We start from the raw sequence: 20,294 nt of genomic DNA, 5'->3' as shown, positions 1-20,294 counted from the left end.
CAAATATGACAAGTAGGAGAGGGAAAGAAATGCACTTTATGGCAAAAGAATGTATTCTCTCTTAATTGCTTCATTGAACAAGGCAAGCTTTCCTCTACAGTGGACTAGATTTGAAACTTAATAACAAGCCATACATATCAAGCCACATACCAAGATTGACTTAATAATTCGCACAATCAAACTATTCACTAACTTCAAATCTAGAGCTAGAATTGGCAGATTCATCAACCTGGTCAAGAAATAAAAGAATTTCTACAATTGAGTATTCTTATTCTGCATGAATGATGCATCAAGGGTTGTTCTCCACCTTGATCTCTGCATTCTCCAGTTTTCTCTTTGTAGCTTTCCTCTTCTGTTGGATTATCCGGATGTACTCCATCATGATCACGTGGACCTTGGGAGCGAGCTTACTCGTCGAGGTGATGTTGAGGCCTGACTTCTTGAGAGTGCGTACCAAATGCCTTTCAGCCTTTTGGATATGGGGAGGGCAAAAAGAAGGGACCGTTGATCTAAGTATTGGTTTTCCACAGAGTATCGGTCCTGTAGTCGAACTGATACTGCTAACCATGAAAGATAAAACGAAAAAGTATCAGCAAACATGACACATCAGACATCAGGCCTCAAAGTAAAATTAACCATGTGAAATTTATTTGAAACTGGAAAGAGATTTCCAGATGCTCAAGAATGATTGCCAACAGAATCTTATGATGTTTCCCAGATGTTACTATTTGAATATGATAGGTCTGAAAAGGAAATTCTTCCAACCAGAGATAGACAACGCAGCTGATAAAAGATATCTTACACCATATGTAAATTTTGAGAGAATAAAATTTAAAAAATACAACAGTGGTCCACATTTAGATGATCACTGAAAAATCATAGCCTATGGAACCAATAATCGCCAGCTACAGCTCCCCAAAAAGGAAAGAAGAGAATCAGCTCTTACACCAGAAATCTAGCCTGCTTTTCTTAAAAAATAGTTTCAAATGCTAAATTATCTTGAAGTCACCTTTTCCAGGCCTTCCAAGGAATCAGTTCTAGAAAGTAAAATAGCAGACACTGAGTGCAAGAAAAATTAACTAGAATCTTCTCATAGCATTGGCAGCTTTCAACCATCATCAGATGGCAACTTGAGAAAAAGGTAAAAATTCGTAGCAAACTAGCAACAGTGGAAACTACAAAAGAAAAGTAAAGTAGAAGCACGATCCAAATGCAGTTGCAGAATTACAATCAGGAATGCTTATCATTGTGCCTGAATTATCTGCACTTTTTGCCTAGTGCACCAAAAGCTATTCATCTATTATTGCAGGTTTTAAAGGTGTATACATGAAGACATCATTTGCACAATTGCACCAGAATATATTTTATAACGGTACTATTCCTTTCGTTTTTCTATTCACGGTAAAGTCTTCATAAAAGTGTACTACTTGTGCAGTTGGAGATGCTATAACTATCTCCTGCTTAGCCAGACATTAAAAAGGTTCTGGTTAAAGTTATTGGTACCTATTAGATGAGTGTTCTTTTCAGGAAAGAAACTTCCACATACCTGACATAAAAATTAAAAAGATATTCCTTTATATGTGACGTTAGAATAATATATAGATATTCCTTTATGATCTTAAAACAGAAGGAAGAGATATATGCGTGAAACATAGAATCCATCGTAGAAGACTTTATCAGTAAACACAAGTGAGTCGTGTGACTAACACCCATCCATTTTAGCAGGAAGAAAAAAATTCCAAAGAGGCACTTCTGGTTATACTCTTGGTACCTATTGGATGAGCATCCTTTTCAGGATGGAAACTTCGTCATACATGGAGTAAGTCAGTAAACAAATATAAAGATATTCCTTTATATGTGACGTTAAAGAAGTATATAGATATTCCTTTATGATCTAAAACAGAAGGAAAAGATATATGCATGAAACATAGAATCCATCAACGAAAACTTCATCTGTAAACGCAAGTGAATCACGTGACTAACAACCTCCTTTCGGCAGGAAGAAAAAGTTACAAAAGATACGTTTCACAGGATGAAAATATAGTGGTGTATGAATCAAAGCAAATCGTTTTCTGCATGAATATGCAATTTTGCACATAATTCAAATGGAGTTTCACATCAACTGAAGTATTCAAAGTTGAAGCGCATTATCCAGGTGCAAAGTCAACTACGTTGCTACAAAATTTACCATGTAATTCAAAATTGGATGAGTTTGGAATTGTGACTGACCATGATAAGATTTCTAAACAAACAATCTCAACTAATTCTTCATAATATAAAAAGAAAAGAAAAACACCTTAAGTGCAACTGGCTGGGCATATTTTAGACATTTATCACTACTTCTACCCAATATTATAGGTCGAGTTCAGAGGACATGGAAAAGTGAAAGTTCCTTATCATATTTTATTTTCTTGATAAGCAGTAGTTGAATATTAGTGGTGAACTGGTAAAACATCATTATTAATTTAAATGTGAAATGGAAGTTTTAACTTTTAAGTGAAAATACTTAAAAAAGTTAGGACTAGGGGTGCACTTTGTTATCTGTCTAGTGACTTAATAATATTTATTAAGAAAAAGGGTTTTTAAAATTGGTCCATATATCAAACTTATCAAAGTTGATCATAGGTCAAACTTAGAGTAATTTGTTTTATGCTCTGCATGCTTGTAAGAATTAATGAGTTTGTGAGTTAACCATCGCAAACTGCACATGCTTGGTCAAGTTGCATCCAGGGCACCAATTTTATACCAAAGTCATGAGAATCCAGTAAGAATATAGCATTTCCAAGATTATTTAAGTCTCATTAAAGTTTCTCTCTTCAGTCGTATTTTGTTTCTTCTTCAAGCATCAAGGCAAGGATCAACGACAAATTTAGGTTTGGTTTGTATGTCAATCAGTGTTGTTAGAACTTAGGGGCGCAGTGGGGCGATTATGTCAAAAATCCACGGCACGGGGCGATGGGGCATGCGCTCCATGAATTGGGGCGAACTAACAGATTAGAGTTCTTCTATTCTCGATATATTCAAAAAGAATTTGAGTAGAAGAAGAAGGAAGAATTAATTGAGAAAAGGAGAATAATAGCTGCAATTTCGGAGAATTGAAGAAGTTATATTTTTTAGGATATGTTTGGAGATTTAAAGGAAAAGATTTGAACATTCCCTGTAATTGAGTTAGTTTAGGAAAAGAAGATTTGAAGGTTTTAGGGTTTACTAATTTAAAAAATTAGGCGCCCCAGCCACCTCAGGCCGATTCAGTTGCCGCCCTGAGCACGCCTGGGGAGCATTTTTAACGACAATAATATCTCGGGGCGTGCTTTTAACAACACCGATGTCAACAACTCCTACCCATTAAGCTCAGTGATTTATTGTATTACCATATGCAGCATCTTCCTAGTTTCATCCCTAGATTCTCCACGGGTTTCACAAACGGATTTAATAAATAAGACAGTTATATCTGTCCAAAATAGTCATTCCATTTGTACAAGAGAAAAAAAAAAGAGTGTCATGCATAAGATTTGATTGAGTCCAAGTTGTGTCATAGAAAGATAGCCCTTCTGCAAATCATGAGAAAGGTAAAATATATACTAGACTATTTAAAATAGCTCTACCGCATAAAACACAAATAGAGAGTAATCAAATTAATTGCAAGTAACATAAGACATCAAGGAGATCAACAATGAGCAGTAGTAAATTTTGTCAAGCAGTGGCATAAAAGCAGTCTTCCAAGGTCAAAACATGTACATTACATACAACATAGCAAGATCACAGAAATATAAGAATCCAAAGCTATTAAGAGCAACCAGCATGACCAATTAGATTGAGCACCAGCAATTAGCATATGCAAAGCTGATTTGATTGAGTCCAAGCTGATATTAGCAATTAGCATATGCATAGGTAATTTCTGATTGGCTACATAAATCAAGAAGTAGTTCAACCATCCAACAAAATCTAATACTAGTCCAATCAGAAGCATAAGAATAAAAAATAAAAAATAAAAAATAAAAAAGCAAGCAAACCTCTTAATGTTGAAATTGCAAGGTTTGTATAGGGTCTGTTTGGTATCAGAGAGTATATGCATATGACAAAAGTCCGTTAGAACCATCGCCTTTGCCTTACAACCGTTGACGCCACACCTACCAGTGGAATCGTTATCCGAATTGATCCTCTGATTCTCCTCATTCTCCTCAACGAAGGGGCTTTTCCCATACTGCCAATAGTACTCCCTGTACTTCAATTTCAGCTCCTCAAACAATAGCCAATACTGGTGACGATAAATCCTCTCCAGCTGTTTCAGTCTCCGTTTGCGCCGCTCGAAGACTTCTTGTTGGGTCAGGAATTCCGATTTCGATAAGGCGGCGTCTTGTTCGGAACCGTCGATGCGAATTGCGACGGGCGAAGGATCCGGCATTTCGGCGATTGAGGGATGGTTGTGGATGGTTGTGGGGTTGTGCATTATCAGCAAATTTTACGCTTGCTGAGTTGTACGGAAGCAAGGATTTTGTAAGGGTTTATATATACCTCTTTACCACTTAACCATCTCCAGTGCAATATTACAAAACCAATCCCATTACAGATTTTTAAAGCAAAAATACTTATTTTTAGATTTATACTAAAATTATAAAAAAAAAACTTTTCAAATTTTGATTTATTGCATTTAAGTCCAAATTATTTTAAATTTATCAAAATGGAAAAGGGAATGAAGATAAGTAAAAATACACAGTGAAAACTTAAAGGATGCAGAGCGTTCCGGCGGCTAGGAGAAGAAGATATTAAAATAACCTAATGTAATTCTAATAATATTTGGTTAGTAATTAATTATGGGCTGGTCCATATCTATACATATATAAAAGGCGAGTTTTGGCCTTTTCTTGAAATATTTATCTGTTTTGTCCTTATTCTGAAATATTTATAAGTTATGGACCAATTTGAATATTTTAAGTAACTCATGAATATTTATTTAGATATTTTAATGAGCATTTGACTAATTCTTAAAGCACTACAATGACTCATTGGTGGTTACAAATATTTAAATAGAATAATGAGTATTTAACAAATTTTGTAACCTATATTGTCTTGATTTTAAAATTATGATGTTTTAATTCCATGATCTCTCATTTACTAATTTTGTACCTATAAAAGGCATAGAATTGTGGATGAAATACAATATACACACTAACAAAACATTCTTCATTCTCTCTCAAGCTCTCAACATTTTATTACACATTTTAGGAACATTGTTTTGCTCGATTTTGGAGCCCTGTCAAGTTTATAGGTGCCTAGCAGGTTTGAGATGTTATATACGTTAGGAGGAAGTCGTTTTTATCTCTGGGGAAAATATGTCAATCCGAGAGCACTAACCGTGATGTAATTTGTCTTGCGGAAAGATGGTTTTTCTTGACTAATTTTCATTGTAATTTCCATTTCATTTATTGTTGTTTTTTTCCTTTGATTACAAAAGTTAGAGTACCGCGTGTATATGGTTCCAGAATTTTATCTCAATATTTCTTACAGTTCTTAGAGAGAGAAGAATTGTAACATCCTTAACTCAAACATACATAGTATTTATCTTCATCTTTACACAATTTATTATTTTTAGTAGAGAAATATGAAGGATTGTTTTAAACATATTTTTCAAAAATGTCAACACTTAATGTAGTCTCTTTATCATTGTCCAAATAATTGTGTTTGTCTCAATTCAATTTTAAATATGTTTAAGTTAATGTCTTTAGGTGTAAAATGAATTGAGGAGTATATATTTATTGAATTTTTATTACATAGTAGTATATTTTTCTATTTTAAATCGTATATAATTATATTGTTTCTTATTTTAATTAATCGATTAACAATTTAAAATTGTATGACAAAAAAATATTCCGTCGTGCATCGCACGTGGGTTAAGACTAGTTATTATAATAATACACATTAATTAAAAATGCTACACACGTTTTTTTTCTAAATTAACAAATATAAATATTACTTAATTATGCCTATTAATATTAATTAGTTATACTTTAGTAAATTACTAAATAATATGATAGCTTTTAATTTTTAATATTAAGAATTGGTTTATTTTAGTTTAAAAATTCACAAAAGAATCTTTAATTTTAAACTAATATTACAATGCCTAGTATGGAACTAAATATGCTATCAAGTAGTATAACAAAAAATAGTCAACTGTTAATAATTAAAACGGTACCTAAAAATTAGTATCTTTAAATGAAATTTAATTTTAATTTTAAGTTATTTTATATGTACCTTATAATATTTTTGTAGTATTTTTATTGTATTTAAATATTTTAAGATTTAGTAAATAATAGATTTCATATAAATATATTAATTAATAAATCTTAACATATTATTTAATTTAATTTAAGTTATTAAGTGTCACGGGGTTAGTGTGTAATTTAAATAAAAATATATAGGTATGATTGAAAAGTATAAAAAGTAAAGTGAGTATGGAATATTCTTTTGAGTTTGAATTTAGTGTAAATGGTTGTAGTAAAATCAATATTTAGTGTGACATTTACACTAAAATGGGTTTGAGTTTAGTGTAATGGCTGGAGATGCTCTTATGTCATACGAACTATTTTGTTTGCTTTATTTACAACTTATAACATTAAAATGCACACTATTAATGATATAGAGCTCACTTTCCACTGACACTATTATTTATATCTTTCTCTCTTACTTTACTAATTATATACTATTAAAACTCAGGTCGAACCAAATGTTTATTCTTTTCCAAGACGGGGGAAGTATATAAATCAGGAAACGAATGAAATTTCAAGGATGTTAATTTCACTAGCTATTTAGTTATTCTAATTAGTTCTACATTCATCCGACTCAAGTTTTACTACGATTTCTCCCCCTATCGTGTGTATCAATACTCGTGACACAAGTATGGTATGAATATATATTATATAAGATAAACTAATCAAAGTTATCACCGATAGTGATTCCCAACAATCAAGGTAACGACCAATCAGTTGAACAAAAGCTCATGATTAATCAAGCGAAACGAGTTCTGAACATTAAACATTAAAAAGAACTACACCCTCCGTCCCCAAAGAGTATGAACATTTTGTTCGGCACAAAATTTAATGCATAATTGAAATAGTAAGAGAGAGATAAAAAACAAAAGTTTTGAAAGTATTGTTAGTGAAGAATGAGTCTCACCTAAATAGAAAGAAATGAGTTTCCAAAATTAGAAGGTTCATACTTTTCAGGGACAGACTAAAAAGAAAATAGTTCTTACTTTTAAGGGACGGATGGAGTATATAAAAGTCAATTACAATCATTCCCCAAAATTCTATTGTTAACAATTCATACATAGATTGAACTAAAACAATAATTAAAGTACGAGACACGAAGTCAAACAAACAAAAATCACGATTGAATACCCTGCTGCTGATACGCTTGGATTTTGCACTATTTTAAGACTATTTTTTTGTATTTTGACATGTTTTGTGAGAAATGTACAAAATAGAGCCTAAAAAGATCGCTAAAAGTCGAAGTTTGAAGTCTGGATCATTCGAGCCACTAGCGGCCTGCTGGACCTTACTCAGCGGCCGCTGACAACGATCGCCCACTGATCCTACAGTGGCCTATCTCGGAAAATTGTACTTGAAAGAAGAACACGTCCAACAACCGCTGGAGTGTGCACAATGACGCTCACTAGAGTCCAGAGAGTTCCGGATGGCTCTGCAGCTACCGCTGGAAATTGTCTAGCAGCCCACTGGGGATACGCGACGCATCATGCACAACTTGGAGGATATAAATACTCCTAAAGCTGAAGCAAATGAACCTTTTCATGCATAATACACTGGAGAATAACTTTGAAAGTTCCTTCCACTATTCATCATCATTTCAACCATTCAAGGAGTTTGAAGCTTGGATTCAAGAGAAGATCAATGCTACGAGATTGCACATTTAGGTTCTATTGTTATAGTTATTATGTTTTCTACGTTATCCCCACAAACTATGGATTTGGTTCATTTGTCCAGGAGTAGCTAAATTCATAAAATTCTAGGGATGTGTTAGTAACGACTTAGGTCTATACAATTCATATTTATTTAACATCTGTTTTTGTCATTGCTTGCTTTATTACAAATGGTGGGTAATGCTTCATGTTTGAGTGACACATTATGTGATGATTTATTGATTTGCAAAGTAATCGAGAGAGGATTTGCATATTAGAAGAGCTTCGTTGAAACTACAATGAATTCCCCTTAAAACGGAACTGTTAATTGAGAGCGAGAACATTATAAGTCTTTTGTGCTTTTTGGAGTTGCTGATTTAGGATTGACGACCTTAGTGTGCAATCTACTTTGTGTCGCATGGGCAATATTTATGTGATTCATTCTAGGAAAGCATGAATTGTGCTAGAGTGTTGTAGTTGGAATTTTTATAAACCATAATTGTGAAAGCACATCCCTGCAATTCAATTATCTCATTTGTTTATCTTTGTGTTTTATCGCAATTGTTTATTTGTTTTATGTTTAATTTACTGTTATTCATCAACCAAAACCGTGCAGGGGCGGACCTACTTGGAGTCATGGGGGTTCCTTTGAACCCTCGTACATTTGGCTATTTACTATATTAGGTATAGTTATACAACATTAACCAAGTAATTCAATAGCTCAGTTGGTTGGAAAGGTTGTCATGTAAGCACGTGATCAAATGTTTGAATCTTCTTTCTGGCATATCTTTGACCTTTTTATTTTCTATTTCTACTCCATTTGTGAATGCTTATCTGTTATATATTTGTATTTCCTTAGTTGCTGGCATATCCTTAACCTTTTTATTTCTATTTCCGCTCCATTTGTGAATATTTATCTGTTATAAATTTGTATTTCACTAGTTCTCATAGCTAATTTTATTTATTAATGTTGTTTTTGGTTTTGTCATAGTTAATTAACTAATTTATTAATTAATAGTAGTATGTTTATATTCTTAAACTATAAGTTTTGTTTATTTTTTATTATTATTGTAAAATGTTATTATTATAAGATCATAAACTAATAATCATTAATTTTAAAAGTTGTTTTCTTTGATTATTTCAACATCAACATTTCATTGTATGTGTATTTAATTTATGGTGCTCACTCAAATTATTTATCTCTCATTCATTTCTCTCGCAGATTCATAATATGTCGGGTTACTTTTAGAATCGTATACACTAAAAATATGTAAATTCTCGTTAATAGTAATTTGTGAATGTTTATCTGTGAATGTTTATATGTTATATATTTGTATTTCCTTAGTTGCTGGCTGATAAGGCTAATTTAATGCATTGGTTATGGGGTTAAATTCTATAATTTTCCGGGTCTAACATAAATTTTAAGCCAGGTGTGTAGAGGAAATTGCAAGATCCAGGAAGAAGGAGAAAATCGCCTGGAGAAGGGAGCTGACAGAAAAAGTGAGCAAAATAGAGAAGAAGTTACCAGACGAAGGAGCTGCCGAGAAAAGGGCAGAATGGGGATTACAAGGAAGACTCTAGAAGCTCCATCCCTTATAAATAAGAGCATGCGGCACACGAGAAAGCATCCATCATCTCTTAGCTCTTAGCTCAGCTTTTCTCACTCTCTACACACACACACTTGGGGGAAATCAGTTGGGGGGGTTTACGGTTAAAAATTTCATTGGAGTTGTGCAACACCGTCTCCACGGGAGCCGAAGATACAATCTGTTTCTGTTTTAAGTTTACGTTCCCGAATTTTCCAAGTCTTCGCTGTTCGAAGCTCGACCGTATTTTGTTAAATTTCTGTTGGATATTGCACTATTTTGCTACGAAATTTACTGCTATGGTTTTGTTTCATGTTATCGCTGTATTTTCTGTTTACTTTGGATGTTTTTGTGATTGATCTGAGTTTGGAGTTGAATTGTGTGGAGATCGTGGTTGATTGTTTGAATCTGGTTGAATTTGTGTGATCGGAGATCGGGATTGCTGTGGTTTGTCGAGGGAAGCTTGGATTTGGAGTAGATGAAGCGGCCAATGTTTGGATCTGTTTATATCTGCATGGTTTTGATGTTTAAATTCTGTTTTCTTATTTACCTCGGCTAGGGATAATAGATCTGCTTAAGTTTCAGTAGTTAATCGTAGTAATCGGTTTAATATAGCTTGCTATGTTTCGTTTTGTGTTTTTGCTCTGTATTTCCTCTGCATTTCGTGATCAAGGTTTTTGAGAAGATGAAGTCACTGTTAGTTAAGCCTTTATTTAGTTAATCTGCAGCTTTTCATTTGTACTCTGCTATTTTGGGAAATGGTCCCCACGATTCAATTTTCCTCTGTCTAGGTTAGTTTTAGGAAGCCGTTTACTAGGTCTGGTAATTGTTTTCACTGGAGAGTGATCTTGAGTACATCTTGTTTATTGTCATGTGCAGAAAAGAAACGCCTCAAATAACGTTAGAAGGAGGGAGTACTTTTTTATAAATGAATAAAGGTAATTAAAATAATACTACTATTGTTTTTTAATGGATTACTCAAACTCAACTCAACTAAACTCGAACTCAGTCCAAAATTATCGGATTCCTAATAAGCAACCCTATAAAGACATGAACCCATTGTACTCCCTCCATACCATAAAAATATACGAACTTTCCATTTTCGTTCGTCCCATAATATGAAATTTCCATTTATGTAATTTGTCCTTGTTATTAGGTGGATTGGTATTCAGCTATAGTGTGTAAATGAGGTTAGTTAGATAGTTGAAAGTCAGTTGACTAGCCTTACTGGTTTTTTACTCATTCATATAAGAGTAAAGTTTTTGTATCAAATAGAGTCAGTTCAATAAAATGAGTCTTTAGCTTTCGGTCAAAATATCTTCCATTTCTCTCTTCAACTATCGCACCTTTCTTGTTCTTCAATTAGGGTTTTTTCTTCTTTGAATTCAGAGTGCTAATCACAACAATTGGTGCCGTCTGTGGGAAATCGAATCCACGATCGAGAGTTGAAGATGGCGACGCGACTAGATGCAGAGAAATTCACTGGAAAAAATGACTACGGTCTTTGGAAAATGAAGATGCGTGCCATTCTTATCCAGCAAGGGCTCGCTGCGGCTTTGACTCCGGTAGATTCCGAAGAAAATGGGAAAGCGGCGGCTCTTGATGAAAAGGATCAAGCGAAGCACGACGAGATACAGCTCAAGGCGCACAGCGCTGTGATATTGTGCCTTGGTGATAAGGTACTGAGGGAAGTGCAGGCTGAGAAGATGGCTGCTGAGATCTTGGCCAAGCTTGATGCAGTTTATATGGCTAAGTCTCTGGCAAATGGACTCTACATGAAGAGGAGGCTTTACTCATAGTTTCGTCGAAGATGCATCAATTATTGAGCAATTGGAGGACTTCACCAAGTCCATCGACGATATTGAAGCTGTGGATGTGAAAATCAGTGACGAGGACAAAGCAATTTTAGTTCTGAATGCTCTTCCCAAATCCTACGATCAGATGAGGGACGCCATCCTATATGGAAGGGATAAACCGATCACTTTATCTGAGGTTCACGCAACCCTTATGGCGAAGGAGTTGCAAAAGGGGGCGGCGAGGCGTTCAGATCCCCAGCCGGAATCCCTCAACATCAAGAAATTCAGCAAGAAAAAATTCAAGAAGAAGTTCGAGGAGACAAAGGCTGAAGCTTCTGGAGTCAAAGAGACTCGATCATGCCACTGGTGCAAGAAACCAGGGCATCTAAAGAGGGATTGCTATGCGTGGAAAAGAAGCAAGCTGCTGGAAATCAAGGGAACAGCAATGTAGTCAGCAGTGATGGAGATGACACAGCTGAGGTAATGAATGTAATGGAGATGAATGATAAGTCTTCTTGGATCATGGATTCTGGGTGTTCTTTCCATATGAGCTCTAATTTGGAATGGTTCCAAGATCTGGTAGAAACATCAGGATCAGTGCTGCTTGGTAATGATCAAGTTTGTCAGATAAGGGGAATAGGCCGGATAAAATTGAGGATGCACGATGGATCTGTTAGAATTCTTAGTGATGTGAGATTCATATCTCAAGTCAAGAGGAATCTGATTTCCCTTGGAACACTGGAGCTAAAGGGCTATTCGTTTACTTCAGCAGATGGTAGGATGGTGGTTCAGAAGGGTCCGGATGTGAAAATGGTGGCTAAGAGGGTGAGGAGTTTATACTATCTTGATGCCACTGTTGTAATTGGGGAAGCAAATGCTACTGTAATGTCTGAGTTAAAGCTATGGCATCTCAGAATGGGGCATCCTGCAGAGGGGAGTCTCAAACAACTGATCAAGAAAGGACTGATTAATGGAGATGCTGGACAGAAAATGGATCCATGTGAACAGTGCTTGATGGGGAAGGCCAAGAAGTTGTCATTCCCAGCAGGTAAACACAAATCCACTTCCCCATTAGACTATGCTCATTCTGATTTATGGGGCCCTGCTCCTGTGAATTCTATGGGAGGGGGCAGATACTATATGTCAGTTATAGATGACTATTCTAGGAAGGCCTGGGTTTATATTTTGAAGGAAAAATCAGAGGCATTTGCTGTGTTCAAAAATTGGTGCAAGGAAGTAGAACTTGAAAAGGGTTGTTCACTTAAATGCCTTAGAACAGATAATGGCTTAGAATATTTGTCTAAGGAGTTTGATGAGTTCTGCAAAAGTAAAGGGATGGAGAGGCATCGAACTGTACCAGCTAATCCACAGCAGAATGGAGTTGCTGAAAGGCTCAATAGAACTTTGTTGGAAAGAGTGAGATGCATGTTGTTTTCTTCAGGTTCGGAGAAGAAATTCTGGGGAGAGGCAGTTTCTACAGCTGTGCATTTGGTAAACAAATGTCCCTCTTCTAGTTTAAATGGTGAAATTCCAGATGAAAGGTGGTATGGGACTCCTGTTGATTACTCAAACCTTAGACCTTTTGGTTGCAAGGCATATGCTCACACTAGGCAGAGTAAACTGGAGCCAAGGGTATTGAGATGTGTGATGTTGGGGTACCAGAAGGGTGTGAAGGGCTACAGGCTTTGGTGTTTGGAGCCTAATAGTAGTGAGCAGAGATGTTGTGTTCCTAGAGGACCAGATGCCATGTTTCAAGGCTGCTAAAGGTACATCAGAGAATGATCAGCTGGTGGATAATGGATTTGAGGTGGAATTAGAACCTGTCCAAGATGTAGTTGTTGAAACTAATGAACCAACTGATATGCCAATGGGAAGTCAGGATGCACCTGTTGCTGAGCAGCCAAATGATTTGAGTGATTACCTGCTGGCAAGAGATAGGGTGAGAAGGACCAATATTAGAGCCCCCTCGAGATATTCAGACTGTGAGATGCTTTTGTTTGCACTAAACGTGGCTGAGCAGCTGGAGTACTCTGAGCCAGCTACTTACTCTGAGGCAATTAGTGGGCCAGAAAAGAAGCAGTGGATTAAAGCAATGAAAGAGGAATATGATTCACTCATCAGAAACAGGACCTGGATTTTGGTGGATAAGGATGTGATGAGGAGAGTGATCAGCTGCAAGTGGGTTTATAAGAAAAAATTAGAGTCTGCAGATCAAGAGAAAGTCAGATTTAAAGCAAGGTTGGTTGCTCGGGGTTTCACTCAAGAGGAGGGAGTTGATTTTAATGAAGTGTTCTCTCCTGTGGTGAAGCACACTTCCATTAGGATGCTTCTTGCTGTGGTGGCACAGAGAGATTGGTTTCTGGAACAGCTTGATGTTAAAACGGCTTTCTTGAATGGAGAGCTTGAGGAAACAATTTACATGGCCAACCAAAAGGATTTGAGGTGCCTGGTTCTGAAAATAAAGTTTGTTTGCTCAAGAGGAGCATATACGGCCTAAAGCAAAGCTCTAGACAGTGGTATAAGAAGTTTGGAGAAAGCATGAGTAAGCATGGATTTAGAAAATCCAAATATGACAACTGTGTCTATATCAAAAAGAAGAAAGGATCACCAGATGTGTATTTGCTGCTCTATGTTGATGATATGTTAGTTGCAGGGCCTGATATTGGTGAGATTAACAAGGTCAAAGAGCAGTTGAAGGCCAATTTTGAGATGAAGGACTTGGGTGAGGCAAGGAGAATATTGGGCATGGATATAGTCAGAGATAGGAAGAAAAGGAAGTTATGGCTCTTCCAGTCAGATTACATCAAGAAAACTCTGAAGAAGTTTGGTATAGAGAATATGAAGCCCACTGAAACACCCATTGCCCAGCATTTCAAGCTATCTTGTGATCAAAAGCCTAAGACAGATAAGGAAAGGGCGAAAATGAGTTTAATTCCCTACTCAAACATTGTAGGAAGCATCATGTATATGATGATTTGTACTAGGCCAGATCTAGCTTATGCTATCAGTACAACAAGCAGATACATGACAGATCATGGCAAGGAACATTGGAGTGCTTTGAAGTGGACCTTAAGGTATCTGAAAGGAGCTGGTGATATGGGAATATTGTATGAGCAGCGGTCAGACACAAGTGGTGATGCAATACTTGGCTTTTGTGATTCAGATTATGCCACTAATCTGGATACAAGAAGGTCTCAAACTGGTTATGTGTTTACACTTTATGGATCTACCATTTGCTGGAAATCTGGACTCCAGAGTGTGGTTGTGTTATCTACTACTGAGGCTGAGTACATGGCTATGACTGCAGCAGTGAAGGAAAGTAAGTGGCTAAAGGGGATAGCAGCAGATTTTGGTATTAATCAGGAAGCAGTGACCATCCATTGTGACAACAGTGGAACAATTTGTCTTGCAAAGCACCAAGTGTTTCATGAGAGGTGCAAACACATAGATGTGAGGCTTCACTTCATCAGAGATGAGGTGGAGAATGGGCAAGTGAAGGTGGTGAAAATCGACACAGCCCACAACCCTTCTGACATGCTTACTAAGCCTTTGAGTAAGGAGAAGTTTGATTACTGTTTGAGGCTGTTGAATGTCAGTACTGTTGATGTCTGAAGCTGAATACTTAGTCCAAGGTGGAGATTGTTATTAGGTGGATTGGTATTCAGCTATAGTGTGTAAATGAGGTTAGTTAGATAGTTGAAAAGTCAGTTGACTAGCCTTACTGGTTTTTTACTCATTCATATAAGAGTAAAGTTTTTGTATCAAATAGAGTCAGTTCAATAAAATGAGTTTTTAGCTTTCGGTCAAAATATCTTCCATTTCTCTCTTCAACTATCGCACCTTTCGTGTTCTTCAATTAGGGTTTTTTCTTCTTCGAATTCAGAGTGCTAATCACAACAGTCCTCAACTCATTACTTATATATATCAACTTATTTTCAACTTATACCACTATGTCCTACCATTACAACTCATTAAACACTAATAATAATGTGGGTCTCACTATCCACTAAAACTACTTTAAGTACCCTACTCCTCCTTCTTACTTTACCAATTGTGCATTAATTCTTGTGTCATTTCAAATGGTTATATTTTTATGGAACAAGGAGTTAAATTTAACACAAATTCATTAATTTTGTAAATACTCATATCATATTATATTTTTGCGTTAGTGTCAAAAGTTGGAAGCTCTAAACTTTTCTAAACTTTTGCTTTTTCCTGTAGGAATATATGAGTTTGATTTTTTGTTTTATCATTAGAGATGAATCGTAAAAGGTTTTCTTTTAAAGGCACATCAATGTAATTGTGAAATCGTTATAAAGTGTTTTTTTTTAAAGGCACAAATCAATGTAATTATGAAAAACTACTCACTTTGTCCTACAATAAGAGTCATGTTTTGCTATTTCACTCCGTCCCATAATAAGAATCATATTTCACTTTTACCATAAATGGTAAGTAGACCCCATATTTCCACTAGCTTATTTTACTCACATTTTATTATAAAACGAATACATATAAATGAGACTCCTATTTTATTAACTTATTCAACCCAATTTTCTTTATATCTTAAAACTCGTGTCATAATCAAATAAGACTCCTATTGCACGGAGGGAGTATTATACTTTCAAACTTACAAAAGGTAATTCATTACATAAATGCAATAAATGTACATGAATATATCAATTTCAGTGCAAATATCAAGGAGCAATTAGTAATTTAATATCATGTTACAGTTAAAGTGTGTCTATCTTTTCACAGACATGCCACAATTTTGATACTAACATGAGATGCTAAAACAATTTAGACTGGTCTATATTTCTGAAAGAAGAACTAAAGAGAAAAACTGGAGAAACCTAAATGAAAGCAACCATAACAAATTACATCCATTGATGAATAGAAGCAGTCTTTTCAAATATGCTGGACGAAATGTTACTTGGTAATGCATTTCCTCTTCGATAGCAGAGATCCTTTGATCCACTAGTACAATGCCTACAGCAACCTGCACCGTTGGAGACACTATCATAAAAAGTTGAACGTTGGAATAAATACGGTGTTTCAAGTTGATGATTCAAAAATTATGTGCAGCATATCATAGAGCATCCCCATCAATGGCAGCTCCACTGCAACAAGGAACATATTTCAACTACGTTGTTATTCGTAAAAAAATATATTTAAAGACTCGACCCAAATTGATAGGTTAACCATCATCATATTAGCTGTAGAGATCAATAATAAGATAAATGGGATCATAACCATGGATTCAGTATTATGTTTGCTGCTAAAATATAATGGTAACAGATTCAAATATATTGGAAGTCAAAGTTTTAGAATAATACAAAAAAGTAAATTTCCTTAATGCTAATAACTGTATCCAAATGTAAGCTTCCTCTACAAGATATCCCAAATTATCCCAGCCCTATCCCAGTAAATACCCACCAAAACAACAAACAGTCAAACAAACAAAATATGCAGAGAGCTTAGAGAAAAAGTTAAGAGATGCGTACTGAAAGACCTTCTCGCAGACCATCTGTCAATAACTAGTTTCTTCTTCGCACTGCAGGAGCCTGACCACGTCCTGATATTGCTTGTGGGCCTTGCGAGCCTGGTTGCCCAGCACCCTGTTCCTCAGGCAGGTTCATGGCTTGAGTCATGGCATTCATGACTATGAGCCCAAGAGGAATTAAGTACATCCACTGCAGACATACAGAAACATAAAATTGTTTAAGCACTTATGGAGAAGTAAAATAATACTCCCTCCATCCGCCATTAAATGTCCCATTTCACTTTTACTATATTTGATAAGTACATTCCACTAACTCATTCCCCTCATATTTTATTATAAAACCAATATATAAAAGTGGCCCCACATTCCACTAACTTTTCTATCCCCTTTGCTACATAAAGTCAAACAATTTCTTAAAGCCTATGTTACTGCATAAAGTCAAACAATTTCTTAAAGCCTATGCCGGTCAAATATGGGACATTTAAGCACGGACGGAGGGAGTAGTATTCCATAATACCAATTCGACCAAGGTGAATATTTAGCAATTAATCTTACATATTTAGCCCAGAAGGACCTCTCCGGTGGTTTCAATTCTTCACCTTCTCCGTTCTCTCCAAGAACTGCTTCTGTAAATACTGGAGTTCTGCATCATATGTTAACTCCCTTTATGATATCATCAAACCAGAAGCGCAGCAATTAAGACAAACATGTGAAACTGACATTATTTACCACCATCTTTAATGGGATGTTAATGACTATAAAAGATAGGACTTGAGAATATTAAATAGGCTTCAAACCAACGACTATATATTAAGAAAATTAACGCCCTCAATCAAAAAGAACAGTTATAGAATGAAGACTAATCAAATTCAACAATTAGATAGCAAAGTGCCATTGTTGTGAGGAGCAGTGCAAATTCATAGTCATTGGCAGCAAAATTGAATACAGAAATTCCAACACATATATGATAAATCTAATAGATTACTGTTAAGCAAATTGTTGATGAAATGATCTTACCTAAGAACCTCATTACTATACTTCAAAAGCGTATGAGAGTTGAAAGACCACTTCGTAGGCTGAAAAGAAATGGTGAAGGACAATGCATAAGAAATCAAGCTTTAGCACTAGAACTAGCTGCTACACTTCATGATGGATCATGGTAAAAGGTAAGAGGGTTCTAGTTAAATCTTACAGGTCTTGATACACGGGGATATTGGCAAGATCCAGGTGGACCATAATTAACGCCCAAGACATTCACACCGTCCTGCAATATAGTAATAAGAAAAGGTATAGCATGAGAGAGTTGGTTATTAAAACTCAAAAACAGATATTTACATACACAATACGGTTTCAGCTTTCAATAACTTTTAAATCAGGACTCTTGTGTTTAAGGTTTCAGCAAAATATCAAATCGAGATGCTCTAAGCACATTTTTTAAAAAGATGGTCAATAATCGTCTTATGGTCCCCATTTACTTTGGGGCCGTAGTGACTGAAACCCCTGGCGTATTAGTTGGAGGGGAAGCGTCTTACAAACTAAGTTGCACTTCATAGTTGAGATACTCTACGGACTTGTGTTTCAAAAACATTTCAGGTAAAACTATAAGCAAAAATTCGTAATTGTGAGGGGATAAGTTTACGGTGAATAAATAAATAAGAAAATGGGTTAGTCTCGTCAACCCCTTAATGATAGATGCCAAGTAAGTCTATTGATACACACATTCCAGCATCATATACAAGAGTAACAATCGAGCTACAATAGTCCAACATAAAAATCATTGTTCAGGAACCATTACCATGTTTATGACAAAATGTTCATCGAGTGCATCCCGCTGCGAAAGACATCTCTGTGAGCAAATTTAAAAATTAGTAATGAGTCTAATGACATAGTCCTACCCATTACCAAATTAGCTAATAGTTACCAAAATAAGCAAAAACTCAAGCAATAAAATTTTGAATGGAATCGCTGCAGAGGAGCATAACCAGCCAATTGTTTCATTAAGTGCCATACAGAACATACACTTCAATAACAAACCTAGCTAACTAGGAAACCTCTTCATGGTTTCTTTATAAACAAAGAAAACCAATCTGCAGCAGCTGACACGAAATCAATATGAAACAGCTGAATACGCATGCAAACAAAGTACTACCTAGTAACCTAAGGTAGTTGGAACTACAAACATTGAATGTTTACATTCACTTTAATCTTACCGCCTTCACAGATGAGATGACGTGCTCTCTTCCAGGCGGGTTTAGCAAGTTTGATGGAAGTCTTATCTGATAGAAGTCATCTCCTTCTATAAGTCTCTGTATATTTATACAACAGATGCTTAGCATAATCATAAATTTTCAAAATTTCCAAACTCAATCCGCGAATAATAGAGATTGCAATGAAAATCTTACTTCGAAATTCTCCTTATCAGTCTGACTTAAGGCATTCCTCGAGAACCGAAGCTTCGTTAGCGTCTGTAATTAAGCACATCTCGTGAGATTCAACCAAATACCAACAAAAGCATAGAGTCACAACAAAACGAATTTACTTTCCCCTAATTAGGGTTATCCTACCACAATTCAATCACACCAATTCACCAAATAAATCCACTCTACCGAGAACAACTCTCTATGCACAAGGTACTGAGATTACCTGGCCGCCATTGGGCCACGTTTTGAGGCGAGCAGTGAAAGTCCCGGCGGGCGAGAAATCGGAGTCCCCAAAGGCGTGCTCGAGCTGGAACTGTATTTTGGAGTCGAGATCCGAACCCGATTCTGCGGAACGTCTGCGAGTTGAAGTGGCGGGGCGGGTTTCGGGCGGCGGATCGGGAAGGCGGCCGCCCTCGAGGCCGAATTCGTCGTCGTCGACGAGGAGTTCGTCGGACTGGAAAGCAAAGGAGGTGGTGGCGAGTTGAAGGACGATGTTGAGAAGGAAAAAGCAAGAGAGAATTCGGGCGATTGTGGTGGTCGCCATATTGATTCAATCGATGATTCGTCGGTTTGCTGTGATCTCTCTCGAGTCTATATGTATATCTGTTCGAGTAGAACTAGTGGAAATAAGTTGTACCCGGAGAGGATCACCTCATTCAAATAATACACCATTTCATACTACACTAATAAAATAATGACATGTGGATATTTTTTAAATTAACAAAATAAAAGAATAAAAGATTAATTATCATCATACATATCCTCATACACCAACATTTAGTTAATCAATCAAGCTGAACTGAAATCGGGTGATCAAAATGCTAGTAAGATTCAGATACAGCAACCAGTTCATGAATCGGGCTACGTTATATGCAACTAATATGATCAGAATCACCCCCAAATGCATCATCCCCGACAATTCGTTCTCTCCCTACAAAGCTCTCCAGTCTCTCTCCATTCTCCAACCTTGTCTTGTTTACTGTCATCATTATTCAACTTTCTCAGATCAAAACCATTGCAACACACAGCGTCAGCAAAGCTGTACTTGGAAATAATAAAATTTCATTATTCGGCTGG

General features: G+C 36.1%; 2 protein-coding genes across 7 annotated transcripts; both read right to left on the bottom strand.

The window, feature by feature from the left end:
• Positions 1-13: 13 nt before the first annotated feature.
• On the bottom strand, positions 14-4,530 carry LOC125186124 (INO80 complex subunit D-like). Of its 4 annotated transcripts, none has more exons than XR_007170362.1 (3): positions 4,014-4,530; positions 1,504-1,546; positions 14-560 (listed from the first exon to the last, which is right to left on the bottom strand). XR_007170362.1 is itself a non-coding variant. In XM_048082456.1 (2 exons), the coding sequence occupies exons 1-2, from the start codon at positions 4,448-4,450 to the stop codon at positions 290-292; spliced, it is 708 nt and encodes a 235-aa protein (XP_047938413.1). In that variant the 5' UTR covers positions 4,451-4,524; the 3' UTR covers positions 14-289. The 4 variants fall into 4 exon arrangements, 2 of the variants coding, with proteins under 2 accessions (XP_047938413.1, XP_047938414.1); XR_007170361.1 differs by having other exon boundaries at positions 14-557; XM_048082456.1 differs by lacking the exon at positions 1,504-1,546 and having other exon boundaries at positions 4,014-4,524.
• An 11,447-nt stretch (positions 4,531-15,977) lies between these two features.
• Positions 15,978-19,832, bottom strand: LOC125190864 (ER membrane protein complex subunit 10). 3 transcript variants are annotated; one of them, XM_048088277.1, is made up of 9 exons: positions 19,441-19,832; positions 19,200-19,262; positions 19,008-19,103; positions 18,593-18,643; positions 17,990-18,061; positions 17,815-17,873; positions 17,353-17,440; positions 16,807-16,987; positions 15,978-16,293 (listed from the first exon to the last, which is right to left on the bottom strand). In XM_048088277.1, the coding sequence occupies exons 1-8, from the start codon at positions 19,759-19,761 to the stop codon at positions 16,832-16,834; spliced, it is 906 nt and encodes a 301-aa protein (XP_047944234.1). In that variant the 5' UTR covers positions 19,762-19,832; the 3' UTR covers positions 15,978-16,293; positions 16,807-16,831. The 3 variants fall into 3 exon arrangements, with proteins under 3 accessions (XP_047944234.1, XP_047944233.1, XP_047944235.1); XM_048088276.1 differs by having other exon boundaries at positions 16,799-16,987; positions 19,441-19,831; XM_048088278.1 differs by having other exon boundaries at positions 16,216-16,414.
• Between the last annotated feature and the right edge of the window lie 462 nt (positions 19,833-20,294).

Source organism: Salvia hispanica, chromosome 5, assembly GCF_023119035.1.
Source record: "Salvia hispanica cultivar TCC Black 2014 chromosome 5, UniMelb_Shisp_WGS_1.0, whole genome shotgun sequence".
NCBI classification, from domain to species: Eukaryota; Viridiplantae; Streptophyta; class Magnoliopsida; order Lamiales; family Lamiaceae; genus Salvia; species Salvia hispanica.
This window is presented reverse-complemented; position numbering and strand designations above follow the sequence as displayed.